The following is a 23,841-nucleotide window of genomic DNA, read 5'->3' as shown; positions in this document are numbered from 1 at the left end:
TTTGAGAAATGTTTATGTTTAGAGTTGAAATCCTAGACTTGCTACGTCGTTTATTAAGTTTAAATTGGATGCTGCTGTGTTATTTACGGGTTTTCACAGAGCAAAAGTATCCCGAAAAAAGCGACAATGATCAATCCACAAGGTTTATATATTCAAAAGCCGCTGGTCTCACTCAAACAAAGTGGACCACTTACGCCTATTAAACCGTCAGCTGAGACATTCGGCTGTCAAAATAGCACGTGGCCCTCGCATCTTTTTATATCAAGCCCAATATGTATGGGCACGACGCCAGCAGCTCTCTTTTCACGACTCTCTTCACTCAGACCAGAGCTTTTACCGCAGATTTCCTTCACGTCCCGAGCGAGCGAGCGAGAGCAAAAGGCCAGCTGAATTTAGCAGAGCAATTGCGAGCAAATTTATCGCGTGCTAATTCAAAACGCCACCTTGCATAATAATCAATCACTCGCGGGCGAAGAAATAATTGAGCCTCAAATTTTATGCCAATTTAGCAGAACGGTCGGTCGAAACACACATACCAAAAAAATAAATGCTGTGTGTAAAACAAAGCTTAATAGACGAGTTTGCGACGTTTTTAACGACGTGGAAAACAAGCTTTTTCATTCAAAAAGAGTGTTATTATTCAGTCGGGTGCTGATCGTTGCAGTTAAACCTGTTTGTTGCCCATAATTACGGACTATTTGGCAGGTGCGTATCACGTACGCGGCCGGCAAATTACTTTTATTTCTGTATTGCCCTGGGTGAAAAGAGCGCACAACAAGGCAGCTGGGACCTGCATGAGAGCAGAGTGAAGAGAGGAAGCGCCAAATTGCCTCTCTGCTTTATCGCCGCAACAATGAAATAATCCCACTTAATAAAGTAATAGGATCCTCATTGATTGATCTATTGTCTTTTCACGGCTAGGCAGAAGCTCGAAATAAAATAATAACTTTATGCTTAACTTGCCGCGAACATTACACTAAAAACCGACGTAGTTTACTCCCAATTTTAGCAACAGGGAAACATTAAGTTTAAATCGTTAGTCCAGGTAAACTAGAATTAAAAATTCACGGAGATTGTATCGAAATAATCACTAACAAACTTTCTACAAAATAAGTTGACTTATTAAATATGTATGTAGTATTTCTCCTCAGATTAATTAAACAATGTGCTGTCGAACTAATTGAGGAATAAAAGAAATGAAATTAATATACATTTTTAAAATACTCACGTTCTGCACGAGGACGTCGCGGGCAGATCGATGTTCAGACACCCAATGGCGAGTTCCAGGAGGCAAGAGATGAAAAATGGATGGAAAAAAGAGCGAGTTAAATATCAATACAGATACGAAACGCGACGTCTGGGCGGCAGGGAAAATAATATTCCCTCTGATATTGAATAAAAGAGCGTGTTTTACATCTTAATAAAGCTACGGAGCGAGCGAGAAAGAAAAATTTTACGGCGTTTTTTATGGACCTGCTCATTCATAGATATCCTTCATTTTTTCGTAGGCAGCAATTCGATTCTCTTTTCCTGCTAATATATATTAATAATAAAATTAAAGTCGAATTTATTATACAGTCAATGGGCGAGAGTGTATTATTGTATAAAAAACACACCCGCTTTTTCTTCGTTTCTCCATACATTATTCAGACTTGTACAAGGTGAAATTTATTACAAAAAGGGAAGAAATTTATATCCATTTCATGTAAATTACACGCCATGATTATGTAATAAAAATTCTTATCTGAACGTGTGTGAGTGTGTATGGAAATGGGCCAGAGCGCAGGCCCTCCATTATTCAGCAACATTTTATCAATAATAAATTTATTAAAGCGAGCCGCACGCCGATTTGTAGCGTATTTTATGCACTACACACACTCGCTCGCTCGCTCGTCTCATACATAAAATAGTGAGTGTGTGTACTTTTCGCGCTCTTATTACGCCGTGCGAGTCGAATAAAATAATACGACACTGACTGCATCCACGACTAAACTCGCGAGGCAGATAAATAAGCTTTGCCTTCTGGAGGTGTGGGCCTGTCAAATAAATTTCACCACCGACTTACCACGCACAGATCCTGAGCACAGCAGAGACGACCAACATGAAACAAAGGAAGACAGGATTTAGTTAAAAAATTTAAGCAAAAGACGTATGCAAATGTAAAGAAGAGAGAAGCTGATTGTTTTTTACTCTAAAAAGTTTTGTCATGCGTGGTAAGAGCAAATTTAATCAAGTAATTGCAGTAAATTAAGTAGTTCACGGTGTGAAAATTGAGTCCACGGTAAGTAAAAATGGACTAATCACAAACATCCCAGTTTAAATTTTTTGACTCTGTATTCATTTTTCAATTGTTTTAAATTAAAATGTGGCAATACAAGAAATATTTAGATATCGCAGATTTACGTTTATCAATTGACAATGCGAATTGGATGAACAAGTGAGCCGAGTGTGGAGTAACCGAGAGAGAGGCACGCGTAATTGATAGCAGCTACAAGCAGAATTGAATTTATATCGTGTATTTAGGCTTATCTCGGCAACAATTAAAATTTATTATGTAACCGCGTGCGCGTATCAACAGACACAAAAACGCGCTGCCCCTTTTATTTGCAAGTCTCGACTGCGGCGATATTTATTTTTAATTCTGCTCGCCGCGCTCTTTCCTTTCCAGCCGCGGCGGCGCAAAAGTTATTAAAGCCCGAGCCGTGCATAAATTTCAGCCTTGTTTATTCAAGAAGTCGTAAAAATAAATTAGCCAGTGACATCGGCCGCGGATAATATGGGCACGCACACGGACGAATCAAGCGCCGGCCTTTTGCCGGGACAATGAATAATTAGCGAAATTCCTCCATTGAAACCCTATATGCCCCGTGTGGCGAAAAGAGATGGAACACGAATCAACAGGCGCGTAATTTATAGCAAGAATTAAGCTGGCCGCGGCCGCCGACTCTTTTCAAACATCTGCGTGAATAATAAGCAAAAAACCGAGCGGGAAAGTAGAGGAGGGCATTTTAATCTTTATTGATTGCCCGGCGTGGCTATATGCAGGATAGCTTTGCGCACAATTCTAAATTTATCAACAGCCGGCCGAATAACGTATTAATTTCGGGCAATAAGCAGATGTTCAGTGATTGCGCGGTAATAAAGCGTTTTCGTCTGCGGTTGTTGTTTCAATTCCGTATCGGATAACAATCGGCGCGGATATTTTCGCAGTCTAATTTATTCGTTTGCATTAATGAGAAGACTGGCCATTAGAAATGGTCATTTGCTTATCGCGGGACGCTGGCATTACAATCGTTCCGTTCAGCACAATAAATTGTTATTCAAACCGAATTGCTCAATTTAGCGGACGGACGAAAGTGAAAAAACCTTAAGTGCATTCAACAGCTTGAGATATTTTGCTGCTCGCTTTGAATTTTAAGCAGCAGTGGTTTATATAAGGCAGTTATCGAAGCATTGGTTTTCGAAAGAATTTGAATTGTAAATCTGATTCTAATTGCGCACCTGAGCAGGTCAGCGAATGTAAGCAGGAATTATTACATCATTCGTTCGAATCTTCAAAATTTAAGAAACTCCTTTTACCCCAGTTAGATTTTCCTTTAAAGGAAAAAAACAATTATGGCTTTGCAAACAGATAAAAAACTAATTTGCATGCAACTCAACCAAGAGGATATCCTAGGCTACGATTCTTTGAAACGTATCAATTTTAATTAAACTATTATACAAAGTAAGTTTGTAATTATTTCTCATTATACATATTTAGTCCGGAGAGTTATTTTATTGGCGTTACTGATATTGTGTTTAATATCAATATTGGATGTGGGGGACAACTAGAGAGCTATATATATTTGAAAAATGTTCATTGTATATGAGCTAGTGAGCTAGCCAAGCAACTTCTCGGTCAATACCCGGCCCAAAGCATTTTATCCAAGCAGATATTTATTACTTATTATGAACGATTGAAATCTTCCTCTAGAAGCGGCGATATTTGCGCGATCATTGCGAACTTATTTTTTTTATTTTAAGCACTATTCGGGGACTCGCCCACCTGCATTGGCTTTGCGAGGCGTGACGATTGATTCTCATTTGGAAACAATATGACACTGACGGGGCACACAGAACGAAGTGCATCGCAACGAACAGCATTTGCCAGGTAAAGGGTAATTAATAAAAAGGGCAGATGATGAAAGGTGATTTATGCGTTAGGCTGGCCCGGCCTGAGAACAATGGCTCACGCTGCGGCTTATAAGGTCCGCAGCAGCGCCAGGAATGCCGCGGGAACACGCGAACGCACTTTGCTTTTCTTGTCTCCACGAAACTTTGAATATTAATCAATTTTACCGCGTGCGCAGAGAGAAAGAAAGAGAATAAGCAGCCAGCTAGCTCTTTTGTAATTAATTGATGCGCGAGCGGTCGAGAGCTATTTTTTCGCTCATTCCTCGGCGCTGACGCGATCTTTTGTTTCCACTTCTCGTCGGCACAAGAAAAAATAACAAATTAACCAACCAAGCGACTGAAAACGGCAAATTCTGGACTCTGTATAGCGAGAGCAGATTTGTGTGTCGGCTACTGGCCCGGGGCCAAAAAGTCGTGCTCTTGATATGACTGATGCCTCGTCTTCTACAAGGGTGTTAACTTAAGTAGCGATCTGCCGCGCTGAGGAACAGTTTCGCCAATTTTCACTCCCGCGAGAGCCGCTTTTATGAGGTCGTTGAAATTCTTCACTCTTTCCATGCCTCATTACTGAATCTGATCTTAAATCCTCCGTTTAAATTTGCATATTAATGTCGATGATCTTGCATAGAGGGAAAGAAACTTTGGTCTTCAAAATCAGGAGATTGCCGCACAAAATCAAGAGTGGCAGACAGAGCTAGTATATATGTCACGCCTGTAGCAAAAAATGTTGAGAGTGTGTTCGAAATTCAAATGGCGCGTGACAGGAGCGTAGGCGCAAAGTAAAATATCGAGTGGCGGGTAACTCAGGAGCTTTTTACGGCCATAAGTCACAAAAGCGCGCGACATTAATCCGCGTCTAAATAAGAAGCAGCAACAGCAGCAGCAGTCTGCTCGTGTGATTTGTTTCGTTTGGACTTTTAAATTACTGCGCCACTCGCTAAAGGCCATAACTTTTATTTTTAATTAGCTATTTGACTGCCGGTGCTGCTTCTGCAGTGCAAGCCGCGCGCTTCCAAATAATAATTTGTTATTACAACGCCCGGCCGTAAATAATGCTAACGCATATTTTCTTCGGACGCGCGGCCAATTGATTGGATTTTCAGGTTCGAGATGCGAGTGCTGGAAACGCACGCTCAATCGCACTTTTATCTATCTCCGGCTTTTCTCACGATTGAGGCAGGAGGAATTCGCCTCGGCCGAGCAGCGAAAATAAAACGACGAAGCATTATCGCCGAGAGAGCGAATAAAAACACTGCCTCATTAGCATGGCGAACCGTCCGTCTTCTCCCTGCTTTTTATAATTATCGGCCAATCGGAGCAGGGCCGCAATTAGCGGGTGCACCGACTCTCGATCGCGTCTGCTTGCGTTTGCCACCGAGATGCAGCGCAGCCTCTTTCTCTTCTCGCCAACGAAAACCGACGCAAAAACAGCAGACACTCTGATAAAACGTGTACAAAAGCGAGTGTTATTTATCATGTTTTCCTCCGCTAATTACCCCGATAATCTCGCCCGTGTATATACCGCTCGCGGTAATTAACGATCTCTTCATTTTTATCTCTTTGACGCTTCCTTTAAATATGCAATCATTGTCTCTCGCATTCTGCATTTACTCTAAATTTTATATCTTCTATAATTAGAGAGTGAGAGTACTTATTTTAATGACCAGATTTGATGATAGTTTAAATGAGGAAATTTTTAGAAGATCATCAAGTTGTTAAAACAAAACTTGAGCATGATTTATTTAGTTATTTCTATTATTTTTCAAATAAAATTAACGTTCAAGCAATTCTTCAAGATATAAAAATGGAGAGTGGTTTGATGTTCATCCTCAAGCCATACGTTGAATATATTGTTTCAGAAATATTAAAACTAAAATTTCTCATTTTGTTGAGATTCCAGCAAATTATGAAAGCAAATCCTTAAATCCGATGTCACGAACGTAACTTTAATTTCCCAATGTTTGTTGTGAAAATTCAGAAAACAAATTCGTTGCGTGTAAATACGAATTTAGTATCCGTTTTTGAGACGATAGTGTGAGAGGAAATGCGCTTAGGAAAAGGAGAAGGAATTGCAAATTTAATACGGTTTACCACAAACTTTTTGGCCCTCGTTCGGAAGGCAAATCCGGGAGTGCGTTGCCATGTCGCACGCGCGGCATATTAGGCGAAAAGTACAGCAGCAGCACATCCTTAGCATCGTTTGGTATATGGGAAACTTCTCCGCTCTCCCGTGTGTGTGCGGAGAATGCGAGAGAGAGAGAACAAAAGGATGCCTGCGAGCTAGAATGAAATGATGCAAAGTCTCTTGCTCTATTCTATTGTGCCACATGAAACATGTTCATTATTCGAGGAAGGCTAATTGGGGAGCTTAGGGTTGTCTCCTCGGCTCGCCGAGAGGGTGAGCGCGTATATATATCAAAATGCTCGGCGTAATTTAGTGGCAGGGCCGACGACGACGGACAGAAAGAAAGAAATCATCACCCCTTTGCGTGGTTGGAAAATATTTATCATAGCTCTAATTAAGAGGGTTGCATTCAGGCCTTGTTTGTTTATCCCGCGGCCCTCACACGCCGCCACTAATTTTATTTTCCTTCCGCTGGAAAACTCCCCTCGACGAACTGGCAATTCATCAGTTTTATTTATTCGACCGCAAACCAGAGCATTATTAGCCGATTAAAGCTGCACCTTGCTGGCCGAGAAAGTAACGAGCTTCCTTTTTTTGTGGTGTTGTCGATGTTGCTGCCCTGCCCTCGCGGTCCACTTTGCAGCCGCCTTGCGCGTTAATAATTTATAAATAATAATGATGATGACGATAATGACGCACGACGACGAATCCGGGCTAAGGCAGTGGCGCGGCTGTCAGCTATTCAATTACGACGGCGTTTATTAATTCAAAATAATAATCTGCAAACAGCCTTTTTTACACACGCATCGAAGCTGGTGGGCCTCAGAAATTAATTGATGGGCTGCGTTGTGTTCCTCCTGGCGAACGGCAAAATCAAGCCGGCCAGGCGAGAGTTTTGGCACGTTTGATTGAAGTTTTAATAGCGCAAAAAGACAAATTGAACTTAGCACTCGCCACACATTGGAAATTTCCACTGATAATCCCGCTAATGAGCATTCAAACATTCGAATGAGACTGGTAAATAATTTGCGCAAACATCGCCTTGATTTGTTGTGCACGAGTCTGGCGCCAAATTTAGCTTGCTGATAGCGGCCTCGGCATTATGACGATAATTATTTTGGTTCTTGTTGATCACTAAAGAAGAGTGTGCAACGCTATTCCTGGCACATAACTATTTAGCCAACAAATTAAGCAAGCGTAGCATAACTTTCTGAATAAATAGAGGGTCGTGCAAAAATATTTAACAAATTTAATTAGGCGAAAAGGAACCTCATAAATAATATCAATTCAAGTAGAATAGAAAAATTCTCTATGCTCTAGTGAAAAAATGGCGAATGCATATTTTATTTCAAAAATATAATTACAAAAAATGGTATGAAAAAGTTTTTGTTTTTTATTCTCCAGGGAAAACCGAATGGCTTATTACAGATCTGTGAAAGTGCACTGTTTTTATGATTTCTGAGGGTACTTCACTGTCGAAATTAGCACCAGTGTCATCTTCTTCAATATTATCATTTTTATCATCCTCTGCATCTTCCAATCTAGACAAACTTGAATCGACATTGTCATTATCTCGAGCCACAAGACTTTCGTCAACAGTGGAAACATATGGTTTTGAAGTGGATGTTGACGCAGAATCTTTTTTCAAGCTCCTGATGATGTTTGCGCGGCGCCTATCAATGAGTTTGCTTGATTCACTCGACCGTTTTCGTTTAGCATTCTGCTCCGCCGTGGGAATAATTTCCGTAATGGAGACCTGGCTCGACTCGGACGTCTGGTCACTGTTGTCACATTCGAGAAGCTCGGGCGTGTATGAACCGCTCGGCGTTTTCACCAACGGCTTCTTATACACCGAACTCTTCTTCTTGCTCGCCTTCCCGTAGTTTTTCAGAATTTCAGATGCAACCGGATTTCCGAGCCCGTTCTGAGGTATGCCTGCGACAACCTATCGGAAAACCAGGACTTGACGATTCTGACAGAAAAAAAAACAAATTAATGGAATTAACGAACCTGGAAAATCTCTGGTGGTGTCGCAGACTCTGCGGTCTCGAGGACGTCGTGGCGCATCAGGCTGAGCCTGCGTCCGAAGACACCCTGGCTCATGGCCTGCACGCGCAAGACGTCGTTGATCTCGTCCGAGGCCAGCATGTTGAGAGCCAGGCTCAGCTGCAGTTGCAGCAGCACCACACTGCACGCCACCAGCATTTTCTCAGGAGTGTCTGTGCCGAGCAGCTGGCGAGCTTCTTTTAAAGACTTTGCCCTCGCTCAAATGAGCAATTTATTTTTGCCTGACCGAATCTTCCTGGTCGCGGTCCGATTGTGCTTGCACCGAGATATTCCCTTTCGATTTGACGATCGGCGACGATAGCGGTTGACACTGGAGCAAGCGGCGCATCGCCGAGCACAATAGCGAAAGCTGTGTAATCACTAATTTACCGCCGCTGCTCTTCTGATTGAGTAGAGATGATTCGAGGTGGAAATCGATTCGGCCCTTTGTTTCATCGCGTTTTTTCCGCTGCGTCGAATTCTCATGGTCACGGAATTACTGTTGCGGTCAAGAAAGGAGGAAAGCGCTTTTCATTAATTGCTTTTTGCGTCTTTTTTGAAGTGTGGTGACAAATATGCCGGCGAGAAACAAAATTTTACATTATCGTCTCGCCCGTCACATGAAATACAATCTTGGTACGATACGGAGGAGAGCGGCTGGATTAATAAATTAGCGGCATTTGCACAAACCACTCGCCATTTATTTCGCAGCAGAGGCCGAGCGCGTTGCATGGAAACGCAGGCGAGCTCAAATATTAATTGCTCGTCGGGGAGAACACAGCACTCGATGACACGAGCCGATTCCCGCCAGTGATAACTTAATTTCCAAGTTAGTCGGAATAAAATTATAACACATGCATTCGCCGTGTACCAACACGGACGAGAACAGCGATTAAAAATCATGTTTATAACGCAGCCTAGGCAATAAAACCAGCGCAACGCACATCAGCAGATACATTCTGTCTCCTTGACTCTAACGCGATTAATTTGCGTGCTTTAATTGTCAAGCAATTTGCTGCTTTGTGTAATGACACGTGTAGCATGGCTCCGATGTCCCATCGATCACTCGGTACGGAATAATTAAATATTGACTTAAATATATTTAACATGCTTATATATTTTAAACGGTTGTTGGGGCCCAAATGAAATATTAGGCACGAAATGCAGATTTTGCCATTTTTTGTGCTTTGTCCGGCGGCCGGGTGATTTGCATACCCGCGATCCGATCTGGGCCACGTGTTTAAAAGTGTGTATAACAAGTAATAAATGACGAAAAACTATGTCCCGCAGTAATTTAATACAAATTTAATTACACCTGATGCATAATTAAGAGCTATCATTTCCGGTCTTTATTTGCTAATGACCACGGCGGCGGCAGGAAAGTAAATATTTATTATCATAAGCGAGTGCTCCTACTTCTTTTTACAGCCTCTGATTACGAGGCAGAGAGGAAAAAGGGTTTATTGCGCTTCGTCGTAGTGTATTTCAGCCGGAGAAATTGAATTCAAATTTTTTTCACAATAATAAAAATGTAACGCGCCGGCAAGACGAAGGATGGATGATGAATATTAATGAACTGCTCGGTAATTATTTTACATACATTTAAATTGCTATGCCAGAATGAATTCAAGAGAAGAACCGTTCTGAACTGTATACACAATAATGAGTAGCAAAAATATTGAAGGTTTATTTAAATGCATTTTTAAAGCAGGTAAAAAATTTCAAACTAAGGATTTTTTCGCTACAGAGAATTAATTTTAATCCTTGTGAATGATGATGATTAATTCATCAATTACAGAAAACTAATTTTACATTTGAGACAGCGCAGTACTGGGTTTGCAATTTATAGTTCTATATAATGAACAGAACAAAAAATTCCCCGTCTTGTAGAGACAACACCACATGCCATGACTTTAAGTTGCTTCTCTGATTAATAGCACCCTATACACCGAAAATAACCGAAAAGTGCAAGCGAGGGAGTGCTAACAGCGCCTGTTAACAGACGATCTGCGCGCTGAATTATGACCGCACTATTTCTTATCAGCTCGTAAATAGTGGCGCGCTCATTACGTGTCAGCTCATCTGGATCAAGCGCATTTAATAATAAATAATTTCTTTAACTTCTCTCTCCCTCGCTTCGGCAAAGGTGGGCTTCAGCGACAAACCCCATTTGCTGCTCCCCAATTATGTCACTCGGCGGGCAGATTTAGCCTGTCTCACTTTTCGCCGCGCACTTAATGATGCAAAACGCGACCAAATGTTGTTGTAATAAATTCATCAGGCCACTCGCTCGCTCTCTCGCACCCAGACCGCCGTCAACACTTGAGTTTCCATCCTACTTGCTCGCTGATCATGTTTCTTTCGCGAGAAATTGTCAAATAAATTTAACGCTTTCGGCCCCCTCGCACTAATTCTCGTCTGAGCGGTAAATAAACTGTTATTTCGCCTAATGGATATTCCCGCGGTGAAATAAAACTCCACCGTCTTCAAACACGAGAAGTTGTGAGTTAAAAATTTTTAACTTGTTTATTTATCCACTCAATCATATTATGTATTCGTTATGAAAATAAAATGCTTTGAAAGTGAAATTTAATCAAGTAATTTCGCAAGAACTTTAGTTGAAATTTTTATGAACTTATGCAAAATGAATCAAAGAAAAATATTATTTATTTGCTCTGCTTGGCGGATTCAGAGCTTGGTACCATATTTCTAAGGCACTGTCGTTAAATTAAATCAATGTGTAGTAAATGTTTCCTCCGAGACAAACCAAACAAAGGAGTCGGTTTAAAGGTCTTTTATGTTTTCCCATCATTTGGAAGCAAACGCGTCTCGTTTAAAAAGAAGTGTCTAACTCTCTCGCCTCGGACTAACGTCCCTTTTTTTATTCAGGTTTTGTCTGCAGCGCGCGGATCAAGCGTCGCATTAATTGCCGTGATTTATACTTTGTTTGGCCGCGGCTAATATCCCGCGATGCCGCATCAATGACTTATAAATTAAGCGACCAGCCCTTCTGTCATGCAGCTTTTTTGTTTCAAACTTCCCATTTAATACGAGCTGAAAGGTGTGGACCGGCTTAATGACTCTTCTGAGACCAACTGGCTGCCTGAGCAGAGATTTCTGATGAGGGAGTGCCGTCCCAATAAACGCCTTAATGAATTTCACCGACGGCAAAAAAATAAATAAACATCCGCAGCTGCCCGCGATTTGTTTATTTGGGCTGCCTGGAAATAATTTTTAATGCGAGCCGGATGATTTGCACAATTTTCGGCGAGCACGACTTGAAAATGAGACTTGAGATCCCGTATCTCCGGCTGGCTGAGACTGGCAAACGTTATTTTGATGCAGTCGCATTAGCAAACACCCACTTGAGTACATGTTGGGCTGAAAGAACGCTGGGGACCGCCCAGGTTGAATAATATTTCATTCATTGAAAACTCGCAGAACGAAGGGTAAACGGGCAGGGAAGGAAATTCGCCGTTTGATTGCAGAATTTGATAAAAACGAACACATTTTTCGTAAGCACACCCAAAATTAATTGAAATTTATAATGCATAATATAAAATTAGTTCGGAACGAACCAAAATATTACTCAGCCCTTCTTGAGCCGAAAGCTTAAAAGTTAACACGAGAGTGAAATTTTCTTTTACGTGCAGCTGGGTACGTATATAGAGAAACGCGGACCGGGGTCACTACTCAGCGTCACCGAAAGCCTTCCAGTTCGTCCATCACGACACCTTTACACGCTCGATAACGTTTCTCAGTCAGTCAGCCTGACCGAGTCCCTACCGAGAGAAAGATCTCGGGGCCGATTAGATCGTGCCGAGAACAGGCCGCGTTTTCTGATTTTTCTCCAGCCTCTTCTGCTCACTCATTTGCATATAATGTGGGCACGGGGAAGAAGTATAAAATACAAGAGCTAATGAAACTCGAAAAGCAAAAAGCATTCCGCGCGGAGATAATGAAACAAATTGCGTTTAATTCAAAACAAATTCGCCTCCTTTGTCGAGCTGTCTAATAAATTTCGGTACGTTTTTCTGAGTGAGCCGCCGAGACAAAGCACTGGTATTTTGAGTGACTGCGTGTGCTGGCGTCGCGGCGCGGATCAGCCCGCCGAGGAACAGGTGTAGAACTGAAATATAGAGTGGCTGTGCGCACGCATTACTCTTCTCTCGCCAGAGCGTCCCCAAAACAAACAGATACATTAACTTTTCAACTGCGCGCCCAGATCGCATAAATATTTCCCGGCCGAATTTATATTTACACTCCCCCGCCAGCTCGCTTCGGAATCCTTATTCATTCGAAACCACCCTGATGAATAATTCCACGCCGTGAAATTTATAGCCGCCTCCCACGCGTTTTGTCAAACAAACTCTCCGAGAAATAGAAAACAGGCCGTAATTTCTGTAGGGCGAGCCCGCGGGGCACCTTAAAATATGAGACAAATCAATAAATGACACGCCAGCAAAGGCACGCCAGGTGCCGGCGATAAAATGAAAATGTGGTCGCGGGTGAAGGAAAATATTCCTTTGGATGGAAATTATCACTTTAACTACATGCAATTTTTATTGAAATGTGCGTTTGACAGTAGTAAAATCAAAATTTTTCATTCTTAACTTGTTGATAGAATAGTGACAACGTGCACACTTTCAAAAGTTGTTTAAAGATTAGGTTCTGGTTGTTTCAACACTCTCATAACTCATCTCAGGAATTGTTAACACCCTAGATGCGATGGGGCAAGTTAAAATATAACTTTCATGCCTCAGATTGCTCAGAGGCGTTTGTTCTCGGTCGATATAACCTTTATGGCGTTCAAACCAAAAATCCAACAAAATCATACTTAAAAATGCCTGACAAAGGGAAGGAAACTGTGCCGCTGAACAGGTCTTCCAGTGCAATGTAACATATCCATAACTTCATGACACAAAAGTCTAATATATATAAAATAGAAAAATTATAAAAATTGTTTAGAATTTTCTCCATGAATTGAAATCAAATTTTTATTCCAAGATGAAAAAAAATCGTTTCAATTTTGGTACAATGATCGAAAAATTAATCGTAAAAGCAAGTTTGAATCCAAAGAAAAAAATATCCTCTGATTTCGTGCCCGTCCTGAAGACATTCGTCATGGTGCGTCAAGTCGAAAGACAATAATTAGCAGCGTGTAGACTTAAATCCATAATCCCAAGTATGACGACATTTGAAGCTAGGGGGTGGGCGGTGGGGGTTGACACAAGGAAGCACCCTAATAAATCGTGCGCCGGGAAAAGGTTTTGGCAACTAATTGGGCGCGGCGCCTTGTGGCTGCTGCTGGTTTGCTGGCTGCTGGGTTCGGCGCCAAGCCTTGTCACACTTTATATATGTATCAAGGGGGGCTACCGTACTTAACAAGCTCTTACACATGTCATAATCTGGTCGGGCGTAATTGGGATTGCTGCTGAGCCGCGCGCGCTTCTTTAATAACGCGCGATTTCCTCGTTTTTCACCCTCTCTTCTGCGACGAGATCAAAATCGTCTTCGTGCGAGATGTGCATCTGCCTCGATTTATCATCAGCGGTATAACCGACCCTTGTCGACTCGACTCACAAAACTCATTACATTCTTCGCCCGCGTGTGGCATTTTTGGCACTTGATTGGTGACGAGTCCGGACGCCAATTCTTGTTAGTTGTTAGCAAGGATTTGTGTTTGGTATTTTATGTAGAAGAAAACAAAATTTCTGGTCACAGAGCAATAAGTAAATTGCCACCGCAATATATAAAAAAATCAAAATTCTAGAATGCAGTGAATCTGTGAACAAGGCTGTAGTTTTAGAAAGAGAAAACGAGAGGTCAATTAGGACATGCCCGCACAGTCGAACACAATAGCGCTTTGTCTCAAATTAAGAGTGACTAATCTCATCCCTCATGTCCCAATTAAGATGGCGCAAATGGGCTGGCGCGCCAGGAGCCGGCGAAACCACCCGTAAAGCAAATAAATACACACACGCTCGCTAGCTCGCTCGCGCACTAATTAATATAGGGAATTGGATCAAGAGCGCGGTCATAAATCCGCTTTTATCGCCGTCGAAGCATTCCGAGTGCGACGTGAGTGCCAAGATTTAGAGCTCCTCGCGCTCACACCGCAGAGGATTGAGAGGATGCACTCGCTCGCTGGCTCGTCCCGGCGCGGCGGAGTATTACTATTTTATATTGCTCAAGTGCAGCAACAAGCGTCAAGCATGCAAGAGGTGAGGGCGAACGCTGTTTACAAATCGCCGACACGGGCCATATTTTTGTCTTGCTCTCGCGAGCGCATCTCATTGGGCAATAATTTAATTGTTGTTCGCACTCCACTGCTTTGGATAATCGAATTTATCACGACCACTCAGCGCAGCTGCGTTGTGTACACCGACGAGTGACCTTTCGATCGGCTCAATAAACAAAACGATGCCGCGCACCAGCGGAGTTAAATTAGCGACCAGTGACTTGAATGCCGGCGCACAAAGTACAAAGTCTCTCAAGTCACTCGTAATTAACTGCTATACATACTTCTTGCACAGACGTGTCGAGTTTATAGTTTATAAATAAAATTGCAGATGATTGATTTTGAGCAAGTTTCAAAGAAGATCTTGAATCAGTCTGTGTTTTAAGAATTTCATGTGTGTTATTTTATAGAGCTTCAACTTATTTTCATTTCAAAGAAAATCCAGACTCACAGGTCAACACAATCAAATTCACGTTGCGCCTAATGAGCTTAGCTAATGGAAAAATGATCACTAGTCCACCCCCTGAACGACCACACCGCATAAAAACACGCACTTTTCGTCTGTGTAAATATCCACGCGAACGACATGTTCAATCGGAAATAAAAATGCAATAACACCGTTCGTTACTCGCGGCACGGCATTAATTAGGATTTTACACACAAACACGGCTGCAACAAAAAAATGACAGTTCGCCCTACACGCACTTTACATTTATTATCTTTTGATGTCCGATCGGACCGCGGCAAAAGTGCATCAGCGCGGTGGGAGGAAAAATAACAGCGCGCTCGATACACGCATGGTACAAAGCAAAACAAAAAAGTTGAAATCACCTCGGAAGTAATGCACGAAAAATTGCCTCCGAGGGGTTTGCGTTTGGGCCCGAGGCGCCAAACAGGAAGTTTTTCGCCGGGGGTGGCGCGTTAGTTTTATTGCCGAGCTCTGCTGTCGCGTCCAATTTCGCTCATCTGGATATATGCTATGTGAACGCCAGCTAATTGGGCCCATTTTATGATATTTCCACCGCTTGCAGCAGGCCACTTATATCCTGCCGTCTGGCTCCAGTAAGGGATGGCGCCAGGGTTGTAAAATGCTAGTCGTCTGCCTGAAATGCGACACTCGCCTGACTAACTCCGGGCAAGTATCACAAAGCATCGCGAGAAAAATGGAATCCCCTGGACCATATAAACGTCAACCCAAGGCACAAGTAAAAAATAGCTTATCGTTTTGCGTCATAGGTTCAAGAAAATTAAAGAGAAGATCTACAACAGCAGTTATCAATGGTATAGAAAAGGAAATCAGCTGTATAGATAGGAGGATTTTGGAGCTAAGCGATTGCGATCGGCTGACTGATTAGTCTCAGGAATGCATGACCATGAGATTAATCTTTTTTTCTGCTTTCGTCAAATATTTGTATTTCTAGAAAAAAAATTGTTTGATTGATTGAAGTTTTTCAATCCACTGAATGGTTCCAAAGACGGTTTTTAAAGGAAACTGTACTCCCTATACTAACCCGGTTATTTCGACTTTTTAACGGTTTGAGCAGAATTTTTCAAAAAATAAACCATTCTTTAGACTTAAATTTAGTTTTATCGCGGATCAGCAGGGTAGCTTTACCTCATACATCCTCACATTCAAATAACACAAGTAACACAGCATTTTCTATATTTACCATATTTATCCTCTTTACGCATATGTGTTTTGCCAAATCACATGTTTTCTGTGATTGTGATGCTTGAATAACGATAAAGACACATCAAAACAGATAGGTATAAAAATATAACCATAGCAGTAATTTATTGTAGTTAAATACGAAACGTCGTGGATGAATATAAACTAAGTTTATGAAATGATCTTTAAAGTGTCGTTTTTATGGCGGCCACAAACCCATTTCTCTCGCTTTGATCAGCTGGATCAGCAGTGATGTGGTCCTGAAGTCGCGTAATTTACGACCTCAGATGTGTTTTACGCATCCATTAAACGAGCGCGCACTTCAAAATATTCGAGCTGTTAATAAACGTCTGTTGGACAGCCTCCAAGTTCATTCATAACCTCTGTTGGGAGGAATCGGCGCCGTGAAAAGAAAAAAGACGGGCAGGAAAAATCGCTCAGCAGCCAAAGCTCGATGGGAAGTGTGCGGCTCTAATTTGTCTCTTGCACTCGAAACATGCCGTTGTTGTTGTGTTTCCCTAACCCCGGCACTTAACCTCACTCGAAAAGTCACGAAAGGGTCACAGGGACCAAAATTATTAATAGCTCCGCGGCGGCTTGTCTCCGATATAAAATTTGTCTCTTCCTCTCCTCCAGAAGAGAGGAAAAGAGCTCTAATACTTTCCTGACAAGATACACCAATGTAGGAAGTTAAATCGTTGAAAATGCGTCGCAGATTGTTTAAGAGAAAATAGGATTTTTCCTCGGCGATGACTGGCCCACGAAATGAGAAGCGTAGGAAAGAAAACACGAAGGAGCGACGCGTGTTGCGAGCGAGGCAGCTCTTGTCTTTTAATGCCGTGTCCTCCTCATTTTTGAGTGCGTGAAACTAAATTGGTAACATGTGCTCGAACAAGGGCGCTTGTAAACTAAATTAAGAGTGATATAAAATTAGGATGTGGAACCGCACGGTGCTCATGTTATTAATTTGGCGTGGTTCTAACAAAATGTCGACAAATTTTAGCACCACCAGCTGACCCGCATTTTGTGCCAAGCTCTTTTTAGCGTCGCCTTGCTAATTGATAAAATTGCGGTATATTCATGGTTAATGGTTAAAGACCAAATTGAATATTCAAGACGTAACGTAATGTTTATGTTAAATTTCTGAAAAGAGAACATTTGGTTTTTTCTGAGGAAATACCCACTGTCAGTTTGTTTTGAAATTGGACGGAATAGTGACAAAGGCGATGCAGGCTGAAGGAAAAATGAGTCAGCAACTGATCGGTTGTCCAGCAGTATTGTATCAGATGTTCTAACACCGCACGTGGCTGTAATGGAATCTTTTCCCCTCTTGTTTGGCAGAAATAAATCGGCCATATCCCTTGATTTTCTCGGCGCCATGCTCACAGACTATGACGCGTGAATAGAATAGAAGAAGAACCCAACGAAAAAAACAACCCAATTTCATTGCTTGGACAAGGGAAACATTTTTCATCCGCTAGCCTGTATACAGCAGGTGGTGATATCCACCGACCGTCTGCCTGTTGTAATTCGGAATTAATGAATTGGTGCACGGGCGAGTGCAATGTTTCAGCAATTAAATATGTGTGTTTTTGTATTATTAATTTGGCAATAATGTGCAACGAGAACACGGCCAGGAAATGGACGCGGTCGAACAATGCTCCCCACATTAGCAGTCACGAATGAAAAAATAAAAACGGTAACGTGAATACGATTGCCAAAACGTGGCGCAAAAATTAAACTCACTCGGCACGGTAGAATCCTGTCGTGCTTGAGCGCATTCAAAAGCGAAATTGAAATTATCCAAGTACACGTTTATGGAGTGCGTCGTGTTTCGGCACCTGCGCTGAAATTTACGGAAAAAGCATGAGTTTGGTGCGCGGAGAAGAAAACTTACGGCGCAGAAGAGCGGGAAGCAAATGAAATACGACCTCTTGACTCCAGTAATAAGCCAATAAATAAATCCAAATTGTTATGGGCTGGCGAAACTCTTCATACAATTGCTGGCGGCTGTTAATTAATAGCAGAAAAGAAGAACACACACAGCGTCGGCTTATTAATTCCAGCAGCAGCCGCAGATCATCGCGGAGAAAAGCGTTTGGTGATTGAAAAGGCAGTACACGTTGTAAATAAACATCATTAGCAAGCGAGAAAGCGATCGAAGCCGTTGTTTGAAATATATTACGCTTTTATAATTAGTTTTCCAAAATAAACACAACTCATCGTAGTCCGCGCGCGTTATTAAAGCGCTGCGGCGTGCACGATTTATTTCTTTTAATAACATTTTCAGTCGCAATAATTCAAAATAAGCCAGCGCGGCTCGCGGCGTGAAATATTGCCACCGCTTTTTAATATCGCCAACGGCAGCTAGCGGATGGATATTTTCGGTTCCACTTTCGTCACGCATGCACAGTAAGAACATTTTCGCCACCGCTCCAGACCTGATCGTTTCTAATTCTTAACATTTTTATTTTTTTATTTTCGCGCGCAAATGGACACTTCTTGGACATGCACGGACCACCCAAGGCTCTCATATTTAAATTGTGACATGAGCGACGAAACATAATTGGGGTTAGAGCCGCATCATTAGTGACATCCAAACAAACGCTCAACATGCCCTCATCTATCATCGGCCGAGAGATATGTCTGCTGGAGAACATCAGAATTAAATATCGACGAGTCCACTCAGTCACAGCACGCACATGACGCCCGAAAAATAACTGTCTCTGCGCGTGTGAAGTTTCAAAGATGCTGGGATCCATCAGATTTCCTCGAAAGTCTATTTTGAGGGACGAGCCATTCTTAGTTTCGTTTCATTCCAAGCGGGAATGCATAAGGTTCGAGCTAATGCTAATGTGAATTTGTGGAAGGAGACAGGAAACGGCCATTCATTGAGGGGGAAAAGGTGTGGGTGCGGAATCGTCCAAGGAAAGATGGGACTGCTTGATATCAGCCAATAAAAAGCGGTTTCCTCTCTTGCGACGCGCGAGGTAATTTACTGTGCGCAGTAAAAAAATCGCTCGCCATTCATAAAAGGCGTGCGTCGTAAAGATGTAACGCGCGCGCACAATCAGCGAACAAGCAAGCATGGCGAAATTAAGTCCAGCGGGCTATAAAAGATGAATTTCAAGACTTTGCTTGCGTACCGGAAAATTAGACGAGTTAGTGTTTTGAGTGCGCGGACGATTGGCGCCTTGACCTGATCACTTCGGGACCTAGCTCATATTTATGAGACCCGCGAGATGTTATCGGCAGACACCTCTTGTTAAAACTGTCCACCTTATCTAGATCAACCTGGTGCTGGAAATTATTTACGAGAGACCCAGCCTGGCTCGCCCCTCGAGAAACGGTGATTCGCCGCATTCGAAAAAACAACTTCTGTCTATCTATATACAATTCAAGTGCTGGGATTGCTTTTGCCGAGCACTCGACACTCAACTCAAGTGGAAAACATAAACAAATCGTTATAACGTCTCGATTTTGTAACTCATCGATTTCAGTTTTTTAAGATTGAAACAACAAAAAACTCGGTTGACCAAAAATGAGTCGAGGGGGAAAGACTGACAAAGATCGAATTGCGTGAGCAGGGGTGGCGCCAGCCAGGTCTTCGTCCCCGCTTGAGTGACGTTCGATGCAGTTTACGACAAAGCAGGAAGGTTTTCGTAGAGATGAAAATCATAGAGACCCGGGCGCAATAACGTAAAAAGGTCTGCTCGGGCTCGCTTACTCAAGGGAATGATTAATATTTTGGCAGCAGCTCGCGGTTATTAAAGCAGTGGTGTCCGCGGTAGCTTGGCCTGCTCATTAAGGGGCTGTCAGGGAATATTCTTTATATCGAGGCTGAGATGATTAAGGGCCGGCTCATTACAAGCGGCGCGGCTACCAAGCCGAATAATATTTCAGAGGCAGCGTCGTGTCGAACAAGCAGCGGCTACCGCGCGCGGTCCAACAGCCAGCAGCCCTTGTCCTTGTTAGCAAGAAAAATTGTTATTTATAATAATTAGAAAAATCTACACCACTTGTTAACATGGGTTGCGCGCCGGAATGCTAATTATTTGTTTAAATTGGTCGTAAAATTAAGTTAATTCATTACCAGCAGCGCCATAAATTCGGTTTTCTTTAGATTTGGGTGCGGACCCAACTAAAGAAGATAATCGTTAATTTATTATTGGCTAGGAGGAAAAGGACCGTTTTAAAACCAATTTAATTCCAGCGAGGTGAGCTGCCGTATTTTATTTCTATTTTTCGGCAGGCGTGCAGTAGGAAAATACAGAGGCAGCAGACAAAAGCGTAAAACAAAGAGGAAAGACACATCGCAGCGGCTGGATTATAAATTCTGGACGGTACGAAATAAAAACTGGCGCGTCCATAAAACTGTCGCAGCAGCTTTTTTAAATTGCTAGCCAATCAGTGCATTCCCAGCTCGGAAGCCGCAGATTCAAATCTTGGATATTTCAACGCCTCTGTTCTGACCAAAGAAAATGAGAAGTTGAGCGTTGAGGGTTTTTTGTTATCGTCCCAACCCGAGTTAATGAATCGTAAAACTATATACCTCCCTTATTAAAAAGTGTATCAAATAAAAAATATTTGCAGTTTGCTTTGATTTGAAGGGAATTTTAGCATTCATATATTAGTAAAATTATCAGAAATTCAAATTATATTACTCTCAACAATTATCGACTGATTTAAAGATATTTTCCACATTGCTGATTTTGAATTTCCTCGCAGCAAAAATCATAAAAATATTTCAATTTATCAAATTGAGAAAACTGTAAGTACTTCAAGGAATTTGAAAAGAAAGCGTCGCGTTTGGGGCTCAACACAATATTCCAATCTCGGCAAGCGTATACGAAGAACGGGCGTCCCATTCACAAAAATTAGCCAATTCAAAATATCTCTCGTGATCAGCGGTTATGAATCAAATCGAGCACTAGCAGCAGCAACTCAGGTGCAATAAATAACCAAAGGTAGCGATAAATTATATTTTTAATTATCAGCAGATCCCCGCGGTGTTTTACAACTCGCGTCTCGACTCACGCGGCTGACAGACATGCACGAAGCAGGGTTTTCTTTTTAAACAAATATACGTATATACGTGGAACGTGGTTTCGGCTACTGTTAGAGCTTGTTAGCCCTATTATGGAGTGTGTATGCTTATATTATTACATTGTAATCAACTACATCATCGACGAAATGCCGCTGTCGGGTGCACTCTGCCGCAGCTTGGCCCTTTATTATAATGAGGAGCAAGTGAAAAGCGGAGATAGCCATCCAAAGATGCTGTTGTGGGAAAATTATTACTCCAAATTGGAATTAAAGCTTTCGAAATTATCTGAAAGTATTTTCCGACAGTCACAACAAAGCTAGTAATTTATTTTTAACGTCTTTTTAATGCATTGCTGTAATTGGCTTTTTTAATTGTATTTTTTTGCCGTATTTCAAAATCACGCACCGGTAAATATTTCGCAATAATGGAAAAATATTTTGAATTGAATATAAATGCGAAGCAAACTTAATTTCTGTCTTGTCGAACTGTGTAGTGATCAAAATTCACAGCAAGCCAATACAAAATTTTCGCAATCAGCCCTTGGGTCCGTTTCATAGTTTATCGCACCCCCAATTAGCGATGCCAGTGCGAGGGGCCAGCGATTTCGAAATAACTCTGTCGGCAGTTAATGATATGCGTCACGTGTAGTAAATTTCGGCGCCGGGCTCCATTCGGATGCAGCAGCCTCGCTCTGCCGGCCTGCCTGCCCAGGGATTAACGCTGCACGAGTGCTGTAATCTGCACCCTCTGCCTAGCCACGGCTGTCTGCCTTTGGGGCGTGCGAGCGAGTGCTGAATATGCATGCACTCTCGAATAGATCTCCCCACACACCACCACACACATCCAGCGCACGTACATACACGTAAAATACATGCAGCAGAGCCGGCCGGCGCGGTGGGAGGTGCAGAAATAGGACCGCACGAGCATGGATTAATTAAACCATCCGACTAAACTATCATCCCTCTAGTTATAATTCTACAACACCCAAATCCTCTCCCTCGCTCGCCCGGCTGCCGCTATGCGTGGCTGAAAATTGAGTGCGAGCGAGCGAGCGTGTGTGTATTTCGGGCGTGGGCTCTCTGCATGGATGTATGAACGTTTGCTCTAGCTGCTCGCAAATGCACATATTCAATTATACCAGCACCGAATGCGCCAACTTTCTGCCCATCCCTCGAGGTGCGGCTGATCTTGTCGCAGAACAGTGTTTGACGTCAAATACTTTCATCCAAAAATTTTAAACACCCATCTCATGCAAGTGGATGCAAATTCCATAGATTCCCAATGGACATGTATTTTGATAGCTTAAATCAAACTCAAGCCTCAATTGCAACTGTCTGTCTGCATTCAATCTGTCCATGGGGACAGACTGGATTGTAGAACTTTGACCTAATTAAAGGTTAGTGGATTTGTTTCTTATCAAACATTTCCAAATCTGGATAAAAGCTATATATTTCCCTGACTAAGAAATTACGGGCAAGTCATAGAAAAATGATCCGATTTTAAGTAAAAAAATTAATATTTATACATGAATAAATCCTGTGGCAATGCTTAGAGTTTCAAGGATTAAGAACATATTGGTTAAAAAGACCATAACTTAAGCGTCGAATATAGAAAGGAAAAGCTATGTTCACAGAGGACTTCCGCTTGAATCAATTCTCGATTGACGTGAGAGCAGGCTACAAATGTGAGACAATCTGTTGCAAATGCAGCAGCCGTTCATAAGGCGAGTCAGCACATATTTCCAAAACTCAAGTGGTCGGCAGCACGCGACTCCCTTAATTATAATAATAAGCCCTCGAAAAAGTGGATCGAGCCAAGAGGAGCCACACGAGTGACTTATGGACGGTGAAAAACAAGCGCGCGGCTCTCGAAATGTAAGCATGTTAAGTGGGCATTATTATCGCGGCGGCTGCGGCAGCCAAGGGTTATTGAAAAGGGACAAAACGGCGGCTGGATGGCTCTCGCTCTTTGCTCGGCTTTGTGCGCGCGGATGAAAATAATGGGCAAACGCTGGCGTTGGTTGGCTACCGCGCTTTGTTCCTAAATAATAACGCCGCGTGTTGTTTGTTGTCAGATTATGAAACACAATATCTAACATGCAAATAAACAGCGGCTGACAACGCTGAAACGAGAGAGAGAGAGAGAGAGAGAGAGAGAGAGAGAGAGAAAAGAGCCAGCCAATGTACGAATATGCGTACGTGGCCCATTATTCGCCCCTGCTTTTTCATCCTCTCAGAAAACACCCGAAACACGAAATCGGCCACAAAGGTCTTTGTTTACTCACGGTCAGATGCACCAGCTTGGGTTTTTCCACGGCCAACTTTGCCAGCGCCTGGTAGTCCACCTGCGAGGCCTTTATCAGCCACTCACGGTCTTTCTGGTCCAGCTGATTACGCAAAAATTATTTCAATGGCCAAGCCAGAAACGGTAGGAGTATACTCACAGGCCTAGTTTCTTCCTCGTCGGCCTGAAATCAAAATTAAAATCTAGCTGAAAATAATATTCAAATACCTTATGACTTTTGAGTCGTCTAAACGATC

General features: G+C 42.4%; 1 protein-coding gene across 2 annotated transcripts in view; it reads right to left on the bottom strand.

The window, feature by feature from the left end:
- Positions 1 to 1,223: 1,223 nt before the first annotated feature.
- Positions 1,224 to 23,841, bottom strand: part of sowah (sosondowah) — a 28,489-nt gene continuing 5,871 nt past the window's right edge. Inside the window, exons 4-7 of one of the 2 annotated variants that reach the window (XR_010575367.1) lie at positions 23,745 to 23,768; positions 23,586 to 23,687; positions 8,309 to 8,843; positions 7,621 to 8,243 (exon numbers count right to left, since the gene is read on the bottom strand). Coding sequence is in view for 1 of the 2 variants with exons in the window: in XM_065492052.1 (XP_065348124.1) it covers positions 2,051 to 2,077; positions 23,586 to 23,687; positions 23,745 to 23,768 (153 nt within the window). In the remaining variant the exon portion in view is untranslated. Of the gene's footprint in view, positions 2,078 to 7,620; positions 8,244 to 8,308; positions 8,844 to 23,585; positions 23,688 to 23,744; positions 23,769 to 23,841 lie in introns of those variants that run through there. The other variant, XM_065492052.1, reaches the window with a different exon arrangement.

Source organism: Cloeon dipterum, chromosome 4 (assembly GCF_949628265.1).
Source record: "Cloeon dipterum chromosome 4, ieCloDipt1.1, whole genome shotgun sequence".
Taxonomy (NCBI): Eukaryota; Metazoa; Arthropoda; class Insecta; order Ephemeroptera; family Baetidae; genus Cloeon; species Cloeon dipterum.
Note: the sequence above shows the minus strand (reverse complement) of the source record. Positions and strands in the feature narration are given on the sequence as shown.